Source organism: Onychostoma macrolepis, chromosome 18 (assembly GCF_012432095.1).
Source record: "Onychostoma macrolepis isolate SWU-2019 chromosome 18, ASM1243209v1, whole genome shotgun sequence".
Lineage (NCBI taxonomy): Eukaryota > Metazoa > Chordata > Actinopteri > Cypriniformes > Cyprinidae > Onychostoma > Onychostoma macrolepis.
The window spans coordinates 6,019,622-6,038,170 of record NC_081172.1 but is presented as its reverse complement, the minus strand read 5'-3'; the positions used below and the strand labels follow the sequence as shown (position 1 = coordinate 6,038,170).

Genomic DNA, 18,549 nt, shown 5'->3' with positions numbered 1-18,549 from the left:
TGACAGACTGCAACGGTTTGAGTTAAAAATCTTTGTTTGTGTTCTACTGAAGAAACAAAGTCACCTACATCTTGGATGCCCTTGGGGTTGGGGATGCAACGATTATAGATTTTGTTTGTACGATTATAGTCTGAGGAATAATCACGGTTTCACGATTATTACGATTAGTATGCATTTATTCATTTCACAATATAAAATCACACAAACACTCTTTAGTGTTATTTATTGCTGCCTTTTGAAACAGAAATAACAAAGTAACCAATAATACAGCACAAAATAATAATACTAAAGAAAAAAAAGTCCATCTCTCCTATTGGAATTAAAAAAGGTGATCTTTATTCATCTGATTTTACATAAGGCCTAATAAAATCATGTCTATTATTTTGGTTTGTGAGCTTGAGATCGAGCTGCCCACACAAACATTTAGGAGGACAGAAACTTGATGTCAACCCTGCCCAGCGACTTTCATTAATAAAATAGCTTAGATACTGGATCGCTACATTATATTAATCAGCAAAGAGGGGGTAAAATGACTGTTTAAATAACTAAACTCAAATCTTCATTGTTTAAAGTGACGCGCAGATGCAGGTAGGCTAATTCACACACGCTCTCTCTCTCTCTCTCACCGCACTATTTCGTCTCTGAAGCGGGCAGAATGTTAGAGCTAAAGAACTTTGTGTCAGTTGGTCCTTGCCTTCACGTCGTGCATTAAAATCGTTAATTGCACAGTGAGAACAGGTTGGCTAGCCGTGCATTATCCCTTATGTATTCGCTCTTTAACAGCAATTTTTATGGCAATATTTAAATGACGCCCTGGTCATTCTTGATGTACCCAAAATGGTCCCACATTATCGACTTCAGTCATTTCTCTGGTGGAAATAAAGGATCGCTGTTTGGTTCCTCTATCATAGTTAATCTAGTAGCCTCCGTGTCTCTGATAAACACGGCATTTTAAGCTGGTGCACCGCTAGTGTAGCTTTGTTTGTTTTGCTCATGTTTCAACAGTTCCATTCCGTGCAACAGAAACACTCGGTGTAGCGGAGCCTTTACAATTAATTAACCGTGATATTTTAAAGCGCGGTTAATTGTAAAACCGGTTAATCGCTGCATCCCTACTTGGGGTAAGCAGATAAATATCAAATTTTCATTTTTGGGATTTTTTTTAATGCTGATTTGTCTAAGTAACATTTTGGAATATTATTTGAAAACAGTTGTGCCGTGTAATACTTTTTTATGGAACATGTTACTTTTTTTTTTTTGTTAAATAAAAAGTTAGAAATAGAATTGAACAGCATTTGAAATAGAAATTTAAATGTTTTTACTGTCGCTTTTGATCTATATACTGTATATAACTATATATACTGTATATCTATCTATATATATAGATAGATAGATAGATATGTAAAATAAGTAATACATTAAAAAAGACACAGAACTACATGAAAAATTGTGCCATAAAACAAAATACCATGCTTTTTCCCTGTGATACTATCACTGTACCGCCACAGTACTTTTTGTACAGTGCATATGTGTGCATGTGTATGTATGAAAGACAGTGCAACAGAGGGAGGTAACGCTAGTTTCACACACAGAAAAGAGAGAAACAGACACAAAGACAGATGGAAAGAGTGAGAGAAAGAGAGAAAGATCGGGCAGATAAAATGACGGGAGAGAGGCTGAGTGGGCTGGTACGCATCAGCAGAAGAACATTCTCTTTGAAGTTCACCATCTTCATTTTTCAAGCGCAGAATCAAAGACGTGTGGGGTTTGCTGTCTGGGGCGATTGAGAGGGAGGCAGGAGGCAAGCCATGCAGGAGAACAGGAGGGGGGAAAACGTCATCATCATGCAGACAGAGGAGATGGCGGTAGAGAGAGAGACAGAAAAGACAGAATGGAGGAGCTTGTGGAGTGAGAATGATCATAGATGTGCTTGGAATCAAAAGAAGGGTGTTGGTATAGATGATCTGCCATGGAGAAAGGGAGAAAGAGAGAAACGGAGGAAAGATGGAAGAGATGAGAAGAGAAGCCCAGAAGGATTTACAGTTCACATTCTCCTCCCTACAGTGAAGAATTAAGTCCCTCTGCGCTTCCCAGCATTCTGACTCACAAAGTTCACACAGCTGCCCCTTCGCTCTCTTTCTATCTGTGGAGAGCCTATTATTACTCAAGGTGCTTTCACACTCGAGCTTTTGGAGTCTATTTGTCATTCGTTTGACTGGTTTTCAGAACTCGGATGCACACCTTTTGGCATTTTGTATGACCAGTGGCAGCCCATTTACACTTGATATTAACATTTGCTCTGTTCCAAAACCTACTGAGCTGGGAGCTTGGAAGCTAGTCTGTTCCTTAAAGTGATAGTTAACCACCCCCCTTGGTGAGCAAAAAAGACTCTGCTGGGAACCAGACAACATTGGAACCCATTAATTTTCTTTGTATGGACAAAAACACACTGAGACATTTCTCAAAATATATTTTCATGTTCCGGAACTGTGCCATTTTAGTATTATTGAGATACTATCATAGTTTTTATTAATATTTCGGATGATTTCTTATTTTTATTTTATTTTTATTTTTTTCATTTTAGTTAAAGTTTTAGTCATTTTATTTTTGTTTTTTAAACGTGTATATAGTTTTCAATCATTTTTATTTGGTTTACATTTTGGATTTTTAGTACCTCAAGTTCAACTAAATGAAAACTAAAAATTAGAAATATCGCAAAATAATTTTAAGTTTTAAAATACTTTATTTCAGTTCAAGTTTATTTTAGTTCATATTTAAGTAACAAACCTTTAAATGTTTTGGTTTTATTTAACTAATAACCTGGCACAGAAGAAAGAAACTCATACAGGTTTGAAACAACATGAGAGTGAATGATAACAGAATTTACATTTTTGGACAAACTGTTCCTTTAATTAAATCCATTGTATACACATTTTAACATGCAAATATCTGGTATGCAGTTAATTGCAAACATCTCAACTGATCATCTGTGATTGAATCACCCAAAGATGGATATTAACACCAGGTGTACCATCTACTCTACAACCCTGAAGAATATTCCAACTCATTCTAGAACATTCCTCCAGCAGAACCTGTTTATGGCTTATTGCATCTTAAAAGTGTTAGAAAAGGTTAGCTGGATGCACTGGCAGCTCCTCTTGTCAGTGGTGTTGTGTAAAAACCTTACCCTCTGCGTCAGAGCGTTTCTGTGCTGCGAGGAGCCTGTCACATCTCCAAGAGCCCGACTCCTCGAATACCCTAACACACTGTGGCAACATGCTGTTGCTATAGCAATTAGGTCGCCACATGGCATCAAGTGGTGAGGTAATCCAGTAGGGTTACAGAGGGGAGTTCTGTCAACAAAGAGAAAAAGAAAACAAGATAGAGAGGGATACAGTACTTCCATTGAGTGCCACTCATTTAGACACTAAGCACAAACACACACTTAGATATTTGCCCTAATATTCCAAAACTGCATGATCTTTATTGCTTTCTACTACCTACAAAGGCAACTGCTTTATTAAGCAACATCCAAACTAAAATAAAACTTCATATGTGATACTGTATGTCTGGAACGCTTTACACGGGGAGCAACTGTACTTAAACTTAAGTCAAACTTAGTTGTAGCTAGGTCATATTAAAGAGGCTGAGAAACTAACAGTGCTGCATAGCACCTGCTTACAGTATTTACAGTTTCTGCTGGATAAGTTAAAAACAGATATTGCTAAAACTACAACTGTAAGCCATTTTCAATTGCAGTTGTAGGGCTTTGTACATTTAAAATGACAAATGCATAAATATTTACAAATATATGTCATTTTAAATGTACTAAGCAATACCACTGCAATGCATGCAAAAACTATATAATAATACATATATTTGGATAATTTGACTACCTAAAGCTAATTTAGATGACAGGCTGCTAAGCATAAATTATAGTGAATATTACATACAGTAATCTGTGTAAAAATCCTTCAGTTAATTAAAAAAAAAAAAGATTATTGTTGTATTTCTCCATGAAGGATGCATTCAATTACAATTGCAAGTACACCACTTTGTAATAAAATACTAAGACATTTTAATAAAATTGAATATAAATTCTTTATTTATTTGATTGAAATACTGAAAGAGAAACAGTACAGAATCAGTAATATTGTAATATATATATATATATATATATATATATATAAATATATATATATAGTACATTTTTACAAATTCAAACAGGTATCTAGAGGGCGGTATAATTCTACCACTAACCTTTTGAAACAGTCACCGTTGTGTCGGAAACACCTGTGACGCTTCAAAATAATGTCTAGGTAGGCTGCTCACTAGAATCTGGAAATGAGCCATCAAGGCACACACACACACAATAGGATATTTGTGTTTTTCCTTTTCTCAGACACTTTCAACCCACACACCATGAAACAAAACAATTGCTCGTCCGCCTACCATCGCCACACAAACACACAACACAAACACACATTGAAAGCTGGGATTTAAGCATCACCTCCATCTGCAGCCACTAGATCACTTACAACTAATTAGCCGCCTCTCAAATTCACAGATCTGGAGTAAATATTTATCATGCCTCACAACAATGGATTATTATTTTAGCGATGGTGTATTTTTGGAGCAGCAGAAGCGTTTGACACTGAGCAGCTACAGAAGAGTTTTCACCTTGCTTACATTCTAAACACACACACACAGAGCAACATCATAATACACTATGAAACAAAGCAATCGCTCATCCACCCACCATTAACACAGACACACACATGCACTACAAACACACACTGAACTGGCACCACAGAAAGAAGAGCTTGTGTATTTGTTGCTCTATGGAAGATTTATTGTCATGTAAACAGCGATGGGGGAAAGTCAGGCATGGATAGCATCTCTGCGCTCATACGACACAATCTCACAATACCTTGTCCAAACTGCTGTGCATTTATATAGCTGGAAAAACTCATAAACACATCCACAACTGTCTAGCAGAGGTGGTAAACCATAGGCAAGTCTCGAGTCTGCAGTAAAGAAAAAAATGTCAAGTCGGTGCCTCACCTCATGCAAGCTGTCCTGCTAAGAATCAAATAATGTCACAGTACAAAAAGTGCCTTATATGACTTATTTATTTCCCTCCAGGAAATGAACTTTCTGTTTTATGAATTATAAATATCCGAAAAGAAACATACCGTTGTTTTGTCTACATCAATATCTAAAAGCTGATTCTGTCTGCGGTAGCTAAATTGTGTTACAAGCAGAACAAAAATATAGTAAATAGATCACAAAAACATTAGTTGTTAACCCTTTATGTGAATGAAAATTTAGGAATGACTCATTTTTGGAGGAATAGGACTCAAGATGCAAACAAATTTAAAATGATGTATTAAATTGATCTGATGTGACAGTAAAGAAAAAAAATCTCTCTCAGATAAATGCCATTTCCACAAAAAAATTAAAATAATAATAATAATAATTTTCTTTTGAGCACCAACTCAGCATATTAGAATGATTTCTTGAAGGATCATGTGACACCTAAGACCGGAGTCTTACAGAAATAATTTATATTTTAAAATATTTCAAAACAGAAAACAGCTTTTTTTTCTCTTTTTTTTCATATATATATATATATAAATAGGCCTATATGTTTTTTTCAACAGAGTGAAAATATGTGACAAAAGCAATATAAATGGCATGCTTTTGCATGTCAGTGCAATGTGTAAATTTAGACAGAGGTTTAAGTTTTTCTGCGACTGTCATTTTGCAAAATAATTCATTGTTATAACATTATTGCATCATCTACCACAAGTCCTTGTAGTCTCCTGAGTCATTTCATTTAGTCAAGCAAGTCACAAATCCTTAAATGTGCAACTCGAGTCAAATCATGTAACTGTAGTCCTCCACCTCTGCTATCTACTCATGACACACCTCTTTATCATTTCTTTCTGCTCTCCTTTCTCTGTGAAGAAGCTCTTCAAAACACAACTGTCAAACTCAGCTGTGCGTATGCCTGTGGATGTGTGTGTGTGTGTGTGTGTGGTCGTTGACGGGGAAGCTGTATCTGAATGGTGACTGTCAGTTGCATAGGTGTGCACAGTAGAGATATGTTGTTTTTAAGCCCTGAATTTTGGAAATGTCTCGGTTGCCAGATTGGCATGTTGTGGTACCTCAGAGTCAAGCGGATCATGCTCAGCAGTGATGTCACATCGCCAACTCATGTGTCTCTGTCAAAACGGAAAATAACGTTACCATGGAGATTAAAGAGTAACTGACAAGCGTATATTACCTGAGAGAGACAGAAAGTGAGACTGCACAAGTTTCTACAAAAAAGGGGAAAAAACCCTGAAACTAGCACTTTTCTGTTGAAAACAATCGTGTTTTATATAGCTATGTATGTATGTATGTATAAAACATACACTGTAAAAAAATCAAATCTAGTTAATCTTAAAAACTTAAGTTCAGTTGCAGCTAAATCAATTGAGTGCATGATTCAACGCGTCACTAATTTATTTGCTGAGTGAATCAGTGTTTTGGAACAAATCGGCTAAATTAATTAATCAATGACTCACTCATAAAGAGAGTCACTTGTCGCCACCTACAGGCGTAACGATGTAGCCTGCAGAAACGGTCACTGAATAATCCTCGCCATTGCTCATAATTCATCTGGAACGAGCAAACACAGACAAGTGGAGGGATAGCAGCGAAATGACAAGTGTAACGTCTTACATACAGGACTATTAAGGGAGTAAAAGTGTTTTTCTGCTTCAAAAATAAGTGCATAACACCCCTGACCGTGTCGATATGATGTACAGTGCTGTTCTATGTGCCGCAATGGTGATCTTTATGCCTTGTGTCAAAATCTGTAAACAACTTTGTGAATCCCCTACAACGAGAGAGATGTAAATTATAAATTCATGTTCATCCTCAGTCGGTCTGTGAGTGTCTATGTCCCTCCGCTCCAAGAGTGAATTGCTCTTCTCACACAGGTTAAACTGCTCTTGCCGGATCTGTTCAGATCAATAAAGCTATTCTAAGGCACTGTCAGACTAGCCTGATTTGTTGATTTACTGTATCTGTGTCTAAAGCATCCCATGACAAAACATGCAAACATCTGTCAGGGATGCACAGAGAGAGATTCTGATCGACACTTAGTTATTTTAGTTTGGGGTTTTGGCCACGATACTTTGTTCTTTGAATGACACAAGGCATCAAAAGACCATAAAATAAAAGTGTAAAAAATGTACAATAAAGTAATTATTTTGTAGACTGCCATAAAATAAGAGATTTTGAGATAATCCCATATCTATCCATCCATACATGATCTAATATCTGCATTTCAATCATACTGATCTATCCATCAACCTATCACTGATGTATTACACCCTCCAACCATAACCCCATATCTGTGATAGATAGACAGACAGACAGACAGACAGACACATCGTTGCTGTGAATGGAAAGCATTTTTCTTCACAATAGGTATGTCCATATCCTTGGAGGCTCAGCGCAAACTAATTAACTGCAATTAGTGTTTGTAACGGGTAATTATATTACAGTTAATTATCCTGTTACCAGATGCTGATTATTTAATATAGGGGTGTGCTCAACATCTGCTGCCAATGAGGGATGATTACACATTATCAAGGGTCGCGTGCCATCAAATTCTGGAAAGAACAGATGAGCTATGAAGAAACTAACTATGGGCCACAGAAGGTTAATTTGATACGGCACAACGATGAAGTTCTAGAATACAGCAAGACGTGTGTGGATTTCATTGCACCTCAGCTGCATGTGCGTGTGTGTAAGTGGGTGCGTGAGTGCATGGGTGTTGACATTGACGCTATCTTTGTGAATGATGGGGTTCATAACTTCTAACCTGTTTTCCTTATCTGATGAATCATCATCCAGCAGCGAGCTTTCAGAGACCCTCTGAGCAATTACACCATGCAGAGAAAATGCACTGCACCAGGTTTGGCTGTAGCCTACTATTTGTGTGTCTACATATAGTTACAATTACAAAAGATAAGTATATAAATATCCAAGACAAATTTCCCCATTGGGAACAATAAAGTATATTGAATTGAATTGAATTGAATTGAATTGAATATCATGGCACTGTTATAAATACATAATATATACATATACACATCCCTGACAGAACCAAATAACTAGCCGAATATGTATACATGTATATATTTATAAAACTAATAATAATACGTTATATAGACAGACAGACATACAAACAGATAGATAGATAGATAGACAGACAGACAGATGGATAGGTAGATAGAGAGATAGATAGAGGCACAGACAGAGACAGAGAAATAGATAGACGACTTCTGTCAACATCTCCACAACTTCAATTCTCACTCTTTCTCTTGCCCCTATAGAAAAATTATCACTTGTACAAACAGTGGTGACAGTTTCACCATCTTCCCTTGAGGGGCATTTTCTTCTCGTCTTTTCTCCCGGTTCACAATATATCATTCTCCCTGAGGCCAGAAGCATCAGCTCCTCTGTGCTCATTTGCCCGTGTCTTATTTTGCAATGTGCTGACCAAGGACGCTTACTCCCAGAGCCCCGAGCTACAGTACAGAGGTGTGTGGGAGACTTCATATGAACGATAAAACCAATACCTAGCACATGAACCCTGACAGTAAGCAGCCCGATTCCTCATCAAACCCGCGATACGTTCTCTGCTCGAAGTCGAACGGCATTGCAAAGTCATTTTGTTTAGAGATTTGATGATACTTTTCTTTGCCTACTATAATTGCTTTATGAGCCTGCAGCCGTTTACGTACTTACTGATAATAACCAAAGACAGTCATAAAGGGAACTATCTGTTCTTGAGTTAATAATGTGTTTCGTTCCGCTTGATATGTTTGAATTAACTTCTCCCCTCTTTCTCGTACTCTCTCTCAAGCTCCGTTCTCCCCTGCTGGCTTGGAGAGTCAAGTAAAGTTTGACGCATATGGCGACGGAATTGGCCGATACAACATCTTCAACTACCAGCGTGTGCCAGGCAGCGACAAGTTCACTTATATCCAGGTTGGAGAGTGGGCAGAAAGTCTTTCCCTAAACGAGGGCTTGATCGGCTGGCCGAGGGGAGCGGATGTACCCACGTCTCAATGCAGCGACCCTTGCGCTCCCAACGAGATGAAGAAGATGCAAGCAGGCGAATACTGTTGCTGGATTTGTACTCCCTGTGAGCCCTACGAATACCTGCCGGATGAGTTCACATGCATGCCCTGTGCACCCGGCCAATGGCCCCGTCCCGACCTGACTGGATGCTACGACCTTCCTGAGGACTACATCATGTGGGAGGATGCTTGGGCCATTGGACCCATCTCGATTGCATGCGTTGGCTTCATATGTACCTTAATGGTCTTCGTCGTTTTCATTCGGCACAACGACACGCCGCTGGTCAAAGCATCCGGTCGTGAGCTGTGCTACATCCTGCTGCTGGGCGTCTTCATGTCCTACGTCATGACTTTCATATACATCGCAAAACCTTCGCCTATCGTGTGTACACTGCGGCGGTTAGGCCTCGGTACCTCGTTTGCGGTATGCTACTCCGCCTTGCTCACGAAGACCAATCGCATTGCTCGTATCTTCAGTGGTGTAAAAGAGGGCGGGGCTCAACGGCCGCGCTTCATCAGTCCCAGCTCACAGGTGTTCATCTGTCTGTCGTTGATCTCCGTGCAGCTCTTGTTGGTGTCCATCTGGCTACTCGTGGAAGTGCCCGGCACACGGCGGTTCACAACACCGGAGAAACGTCAGACTGTCATTTTGAAGTGTAACGTACGGGACTCTAGCATGCTGCTGTCGCTGAGCTATGATGTGGTTCTGGTGGTCCTCTGCACGGTCTACGCTTTCAAGACCCGCAAGTGTCCGGAGAACTTCAATGAGGCCAAGTTCATCGGCTTCACCATGTACACCACCTGTATCATCTGGCTGGCCTTCCTGCCCATCTTCTACGTCACCTCCAGTGACTACAGGGTATGTCTGCCTGTTCTGCTATGAAATAATGACTAATTTTTCTATTTTTGGGTGAACTTACTTTCAAGTAGAAAAGGAAGGTTTGTCAAGGCAAATCTTGAATGATGGATTCATAAAGCCTCGTCTGAAAGTTTAAAGATGTTTCATAGGCCTCATACACAGACAGCTCTATAATATTTAAAATGTTTAAAAGAGTGCAAAAATACGAAATTCTAATAATAGCAGACAAATCAAATAACAGAATCCACGTCAAAAAAATACATCTGAACTGTAACATATATGTGACCCAGGACCACAAAACCAGTCGTGAGTGTAAATGTTTTGAAATCGAGATTTATACATCATCATTGATGTATGATTTGTTAGGATAGGACAATATTTGGTCGAGATACAACTATTTGAAAATCTGGAATCTGAGTGTGCAAAAAAATCTAAATATTGAGAAAATCACCTTTAAAGTTGTCTAAAGGAAGGCCTTGGCAATGCATATTACTAATCAAAAATTAAGTTTTGATATATTTACGGTAGGAAATTTACAAAATATCCTCATGGAACATGATCTTTACTTAATATCCTAATGATTTTTGGCATAAAAAAAAAATCAATAATTTTGACCCACACAATGTATTGTTGGTTATTGTTGCAAATATGCCCGTGCCACTTATGACTGGTTTTGTGGTCCAGGATCACATATATAAATTTAGATTTAATGATTCCGCTGAATTGGCATATGATGTGATGAATAATGAATATTTTTGCAATAAATGTAATTCATGGAATTATTAAATAATATGTCCTTATTGAATAACTTGAATTATTAGAGAAGTAATTAATATTAATTAATGTTAATAAAAATACCAGCAGCAACATGCCACTGTGAACCTTCTGCCTCAATTCTGATGGTAGGGGACAACTTACTTATCTTTTTACTTAAAAAAAAAAAAAAAATTGTTATTGTACAAATTGAAATGAATTCAACTTCCTTTGGGGTGTGGCCAAATCGATTACATTTCCAGCTCATGAATTTAAAGGTAACAAATTCTTAACATAACTGAATTATACCCAGTCCTGTCTGACATAAGCAGAAATACTGCTCAAATCAAATGAAAGTACCTGAAGCTAACTGAACACAGCTAGATTTAATCTGCTTTAGTGAGAATGAATCAAACTGATCTGAGCTGAAAAGCGGAACCAGAAAAAAAGCCATTAACATGCAAAACAGACGACGTTGTCTTGTATCTGTGCTTGTGGGACTGCAAGACGCCTGCTGTTCAGATAGCTGTTACGTGTATTAGGAATTACACCAAGTAAGCAGAACTGTCAGATAGAAATCTGTTGACAAATTTAAATCTTCAGCAAACACGTAGCCTCAACAGACAACTTCTCAATAGCTCGTTGATGCAACAAATATATCACATAGAGCGATTCAGTCTCTATAACCGAGCTTGTCATTCACCACACCAGCTTGAAGTACCCAAACAGTATTGCCACTCAAGAGAGAAACTGGACCATGTAGACAGCCTGCTGACGCAAAGAGGAATTCTTGCAGTGAGCAGGACGAAAACATATCTTACTAGGCCGCAGTCAATGAAGTGCGAAGAGAGGCTCTTTGCTCGAGAGACACGGCCCTCAGAGACCATTCACACAGAATGCTGATGCCCGTAGAAGCGCAGTTGAAAGATACAGAAACTCTAAGTGCAAATGCATGCAGAGTTACGAACCGACCGAGTAAAACACAACAGAATAAGGACAGCTTTGTAAGATGGCTCACGCTGATTGCAGAAAATATGAGCAAGACTAACAGAACAGCTTATCAGTTTGTGTATTTTTAGCAGGACATGAACATACGCGCATGGGGAACCCGCTGATAAGTCATAATGAGATAAAAGTCTAACTGAAACAGATCATACCGTTCATTTAGCTCTCTGTGAAATCGTTCCTTAAGTGGAACAGCGTTGGATTGTTAGTGAAGGTCTAGATTCCCCTGGGCTGAGAAATTCCTGTTCAGTTTAGCGTTATATCCGTCCTCCTATTCGTTCGCTAACAGCGGTGCGCCTTGACGGGGGACCGCAGGGAACAACAAGAAGATCTAAAACTGGAAGGAGGAAAATTATGTTGCTAATGGGAGACGTTCAACTACTTCTAATCAAATGCTATTTACGCAGCACTTTGCTAAATGTCACTGTTATTATACCCCCATGCTCTACCTCTTTATTAGCCAAGGGGGTTCTCGATAGTTACAACTAATAGCTTCTGATTATGGGAATGAATGGGAGACACCATAGAGACAATGAGGGTGAGAAATGAATTGTGGTTTTCCTCTCTCTCTCTCTCTCTCAGGTCCAAACCACAACCATGTGTATATCTGTCAGTCTGAGTGGATTTGTGGTCCTGGGCTGCATGTTTGCCCCTAAAGTCCACATCATCATGTTCCAGCCTCAGAAGAACGTCACCAGTCACCGGTTAAACATGAACCGGTTCAGTGTGAGCGGGCCGGCCACTAGCTACGCATCCCACGGTGAGATCTACACACAAAACAAAAAGAGATATTGCTGCATTTTAAGTTTAAGTATACATATATATATTTTATTTTTAATTATTACTTTTCTAAGCAAGCAGACTACAGATTTGGCAGATTATCTGGCAAATACCAAGGACACCCAGTGTGTTTAAACCAGGGTCAAGAGCAGGGTCTGGGACAAAAACAATAAAAAAAAAAAAAGCCTGGCTAATGAAATTGTTGTTTTAATAAATAAAATAAATAGATATCTACTTATTACTTTTCTAAGCAACTAGACTTACCATTTCCATTTAGCAGACTGACTGGCAACTACCAGGACAACTAGGGTCAAGAGAAAGTATAAAATAAATATTTTTAAAAATTGCCTGAATCAATAAATCAATCGATTTAAGTCTAGGAGCACATATTACTCATTTATAAAATAGTTCATTCTGACACAGGCTTAAACACACAACACCTTAATAATGCCTTAGCAACAGTTTTTGTTATTTTTGATTTTATTGCCATGGTTGTGGCATTATGGGTATAATGTGATCATATATTATATACTTGCATAACTTGCAACCACGTTGACCCACAAAAAAGCACAAAATGAGAAAATACTGCAAAGCAATTCATTTGTGCTCTAAATACAAGTGGCACACAAAGCCAACTGGTTGCCAGTGTTGAACTTTCCGCAGTGCTTACAGACGGTTTGTAGTGATTACAGCCCTTTGATATTCCAATTTACACAGAGGATTTTAATGTCAGTATTGTCACACAGAGCAGTTGTGTAAGAGCCCAGAGGAAAGGTGCGGCTGGGTGGCCGTTCTGCCGCCTGATGCTAGGTAATAAACCCATGTGTGCGCAGAAATCAGCTTCTGCTCTAATGCATTATTCACAAGCACAAAAACAGATCAGGTAAACAGTTTCATCTTTATTTACATTTCATCCGTCTAATAAATTACATGACAGACACTGCAAAGAAGAGAAGACACTGCAGAGCAGAGATCACATACAGTCACCCGCTAGGAGGGAAAAGAGGGGGGGGGGAGGTGATGAGAGGGGAATCAAATCAGGGGAAAAACATGTTGTGAACTTTGTGGTGCCTTTTATGTGAAGTTGGCCATCTGTAAACCTGGCTGTGTTTGGAATTGCATTTTAACATACATCCCTATTGCTGCAGTATACAGTATAGCATGTAAACAGTATGAAAATTTTCATTATGCATGGAATATCTTAATAAGTGATGGCCTTATACCTACTTTATGGTCACACTTTATCTTAAGGTCCAATTCTCAATATTAACTAACTTTTAACTATTACTGTTACCTCAAATACATCCTAATTTGTTGCTTGTCAATAGTTTGTAAGGTGGTTGTTAAGTTTAGGTATGGGGCAGGATTAAGGGATCTAAAATATGGTCATGCAGAATAAGGCATTAATATGTGTTTTATTAGTACTAATACTAATATACAGGCAATATGCTAGTAATGTGCATGCTAATGAGCAACTAATTAATAGTGAGAATTGGTCCTTACTATTTCTAATACTATTTCAGTTTTTCTTTGTAATTATTTGTTACATTTATTTATTGTTTACACACTATCATGCAAAAATGACTAAACTATGATATATGCAGTTACCATGATACAAAATTACTTTGTAAGACCCACCTCTTTTACACCCCTTTGTCCATTACTTTTTTTATTCATTTAATTCTACTTGTGCTTTCTTTCTTGATCTTCTGCTCATTAAGTGAAATCTAAATAAATTCTAAATAAAGAAAGACAATAAAATAAATATAACTCTAATTTATATATATATATATATATATATATATATATATATATACTAGTGCTGTCAATCGATTAAAAAATGGACTGTGATTCATCATGATTAATCGCAAATTTAAAATACTAGGATTTACCTGTAAATGTGTTGAAAAAGAAATGCATGACAAACTAGTTTAAGGAAACGGAACCTTTCACACTTCCGCAGGTATGAGACATAATCCTTATTATTCTTTTGTTTTTATTCAGCCATTATCAGCCTTTAAACTGGCAATAAAACATTTACCAAGCCACATCGCTTCAATTCCAGTATACATTTACCCAACTATTATAAAAAGTATTTCTAAATAAATAAAACAAAACATTTCTTGCGACCTTACGTGAAGTATTATGACAAAATGCATATGAAAGAAGAATTGGACCTGTTCTGCAGCTGCATTAGAGCTAATATTAGCATTGTGCTTCATAAGACAATTTATGAGATTAATAGTACACTTTTACTCAGAACTCACTTCAAACCACCATCGAGTGTTTGTAATAACTTCCTTTTGCGATCGCATGTGGAATTTGGTCGTTTACTGTTGTTAAAATATGCTATTTATAGCCTTTTATATCGCTGCACAAATTAGCATTTCAGACGTACACACTCATTAAAAAAAAAAAAAAATCACATACAGACCATATCTATCGTAATCGTGTGTTTATTATCTTATATAATCTATAGTGGCTGTTGTCATGTTTATTTCTGCTGTGTAAAAGCCTTAATATGTATGCTCTGCTGAAACTCACGCTGTTTGTGATGTTACAGCCGCCTCGCCATTCTTAAGTTGCCAGGGATACATTCCAAGTATAATACACATTAGTAAAAGGATCTATTTTAATTTTTATTTGTCTATAGACACTTTGAGCAGCCGCGGTACATTAAAAAAGTAGCCCAAAAAACCCACAACCCACGGCTCTGTAATTTTTTCCTGCAACTGTATTTTCAAAATAGCCCACTTGTGCCGCTGTCCCGACGAAACATGCTACCTATCAGATTGTGCTACCAATAATATATTTGCATTGTTTTAAGGGTAGGTTTAGGGTAAGGGTAGGTGTGAACGGGTAGGTATGGACATTAAAAAAAAACTCAAAGCACATGAATAAGATGCTGGTAGCACAATCTGATTGGTAGCATTTTTCGCTATTGATTTGTGCTACCTATCTTTTTAATGGGAGGTAGCACAATCTGCACGGGTAGCACAAATCGTCAGAACACCGCAACACTGGTTCGCTGTCCCCTCATCACACAATGATAGATGACCTTCCGCGCTGCGATGACGGGAAGAAGTTGGGGTCCAACCTTATCAAACGATTAATCTGCATTAAAAAATATATTAATGCGTTAAATTTTTTTGATTAATCGCATGCGTTAACGTTGACACCCCTAATATATACACATACAGTGGGTAAAAAAATTATTTGATCCCCTGCTGATTTTGTACGTTTGCCCACTGACAAAGAAATGATCAGTCTATCATTTTAATGGTAGGTTTATTTGAACATTGAGAGACAGAATAACAACAACAAAAAAATCCAGAAAAACACATTTCAAAAAAGTTATAAATTGATTTGCATTTTAATGAGTGAAATAAGTATTTGATTCCCTATCAGTCAGCAAGATTTCTGGCTCCCAGGTGTCTTTTATACAGATAAGGAGCTGAGATTAGGAGCACTCTCTAGTGATTCTAAAAGACACCTGTCCACAGAAACAATCAATCAATCAGATTCCAAACTCTCCACCATGGCCAAGACCAAAGAGGTGTACAAGGATGTCAAGGACAAGATTGTAGACCTACACAAAGCTGGAATGAGCTACAAGACCATCGCCAAGCAGCTTGGTGAGAAGTTGGTGCAATTATTCGCAAATGGAAGAAACACAAAATAATTGTCAATCTCCCTCGGACTGGGGCTCTATGCAAGATCTCACTTTGTGGAGTTTCAATGATCATGAGAACGGTGAGGAATCAGCCCAGAACTACACGGGAGGATCTTGTCAATGATCTCAAGGCAGCTGGGACCACAGTCACCAAGAAAACAATTGGTAACACACTACACCGTGAAGGACTGAAATCCTGCAGCGCCTGCAAGGTCCCCCTGCTCAAGAAAGCACATGTGCAGCCCGTCTGAAGTTTGCCAATGATTCAGAGGAGAACTGGGTGAAAGTGTTGTGGTCAGATGAGACAAACAAAGGAGTGGCTCAAGAAGCAGCACATTAAAGGGGACATAACACGCACAGTTTCACCTCATGTTTCATCTCATGTTAATCTTGAGTACCTATAGAGTAGTACTGCATCCTTCATATCTCCAAAAAGTCTTTAGTTTTATCATATTTATAAAAGAAAGATACAGCTTTACGATTCTCTCCGGAAAAAGCCGAGCTCCTGGAGGCGTGCTGTGGGCGGAGCTAAAAATTGATGAGCACTTAAGTGCCAATCACAAACAAAACAGAGACATTTGATGTTTCACTTAACGTCTGCAGTTCTGAATCATGACCTTTTATAGCTGGAATCGCTCCATCTTTCAGTATCAAACGATGTGGAAAGTGCTGCTGAATGAAGCGCATTGATGGGCACGCACTTGCTCTTGCTCTGGTCAATGCGTGCACGGGCGCATTCTTTCAGGAGAAATGCCCATATAAGGAGTTCCACCCTCGTTTACATCATGAAGAGCCACGATTTAAAAAAAACTAAGATTTTTGGCACAGAAATACTCCAAATTGTTTTTTGAAACTTCATCCATGCTTAGCATGAGAATCCAACTCTTTAACAGTGTAAACAACTCTTGAGTGCATGAAACAGCATTGTACCATTGTAGGTTTTAAGTCATGTACACACAAAGTTCCAAGTCATGTTTTGCGAAGGGGTCAAATACTTATTTCACTCATTAAAATGCAAATCAATTTATAACTTTTTTGAAATGCATTTTTCTGTATTTTTTTTTTTTTGTTATTCTGTCTCTCACTGTTAAAATAAACCTACCATTAAAATTATAGACTGATCATTTCTTTGTCAGTGGGCAAATGTACTAAATCAGCAGGGGATCAAATTTTTATATATATATATATATATATATAAACTTGGGGATGAATTTCTTGCGAAAATAACTAAATGATAATATATGCAGTTACAAATATATAAAATGATGAATTACTAGGTCCCACCTCTTTTACATTCCTGTGTCCATTCCTTCTTTTCATTTGTCTAATTCTCCTTTTGCTCTCTTTCTTAAGCATCTGTTAGTGCCCACTACGTTCCAACGGTGTGCAACGGCAGAGAGATCGTCGACTCCACCACTTCCTCTCTGTGACCTCGCCTCTTCCTCCAGACTCCTGCTCCTTAGCGACTGTTAGCCAATCAGCACACATTGTGCTCTGCCCAAGAACTAGGTCTGCCTACAGTGTGTAGAAAGTGTGTATGATTATGATGTTTATTAAATTATTTTTAGGGCTTGTTGTAAATATTAACTGACATTGTTGTAGAGAAACAAAAGAACAAAAAAATCCTTTATAGAGAGATTTTGGAAACTTTTGTTTTGATAGCTTTATTATGTATGTTGTAAACGGCCATGATGTGATGATGTAAAACTCAAACCAGTTCTTGATTGGGCCACAGTAGAGACTGACAGAAACGGCTCCGCCTGCAATACTGGACACTGGAATTTGTGGTCGTTTTCTTTTGTAGGCCTCATTGTAATAACCTAAACTGTATGTATTTCTATGTTGTACATTTTGTACAGAATCTTAACCGATGGTTTTAACAGCACAAGTCGACAGTATTAGAGTCTACGCTGGTCATGAGGTCCAGAGCAGGAAAACCATCGAGTAAGCGCTCGCACCTCAAACTTCACGTCGTCTCATCACAGGCAGTGGCTTGATGCCAGAGGTTACAATACCATTTTAGTACACTGTCATGACATCTGAAAGCATATTACATTAACTGCATCTCATAAGCGTTGCGTTTGGATTGGCTGTGATGCATGTTTATGTTGCAGCACAGATATGCAGTGCTAAGAGACTTTATATATGTTTACATTGCCTGTGACGAGAAGCCTTCAGACACGGAAAGTCTGGAAGATGAGCATGTGTGGTACTTTACAAAGTTGACGTATACCTCTTTTCCACCATCATGGTGCCGTCCCACACTTGTCGACTGGATAAAAGGTGATTCGCCAGAATAAAATAAAAAAACACGTCCACACCTGCTCCTTAAACCT

General features: G+C 38.1%; 2 protein-coding genes across 6 annotated transcripts in view; one reads left to right on the top strand and one right to left on the bottom strand.

Moving 5' to 3' along the window:
• Window positions 1–17,706, top strand: part of grm3 (glutamate receptor, metabotropic 3) — a 41,646-nt gene extending 23,940 nt beyond the window's left edge. For 2 of the 3 annotated variants that reach the window (XM_058750676.1, XM_058750677.1), the window contains 3 exons: window positions 8,927–10,002; window positions 12,343–12,520; window positions 17,567–17,706. In XM_058750676.1, coding sequence (XP_058606659.1) covers window positions 8,927–10,002; window positions 12,343–12,520; window positions 17,567–17,643 — 1,331 coding nt within the window. In that variant the 3' untranslated portion in view covers window positions 17,644–17,706. The remainder of the gene's footprint in view (window positions 1–8,926; window positions 10,003–12,342; window positions 12,521–17,566) is intronic. The other variant, XM_058750678.1, reaches the window with a different exon arrangement.
• elapor2a (endosome-lysosome associated apoptosis and autophagy regulator family member 2a) overlaps window positions 13,593–18,549 on the bottom strand; it is a 34,858-nt gene continuing 29,901 nt past the window's right edge. The window contains exons 22-24 of one of the 3 annotated variants that reach the window (XR_009266898.1): window positions 18,447–18,547; window positions 17,498–17,728; window positions 13,593–15,654 (exon numbers count right to left, since the gene is read on the bottom strand). Coding sequence is in view for 1 of the 3 variants with exons in the window: in XM_058750675.1 (XP_058606658.1) it covers window positions 18,542–18,547 (6 nt within the window). In the remaining 2 variants the exon portion in view is untranslated. Of the gene's footprint in view, window positions 15,655–17,497; window positions 17,729–18,414; window positions 18,548–18,549 lie in introns of those variants that run through there. The other 2 variants (XR_009266896.1, XM_058750675.1) reach the window with 2 other exon arrangements.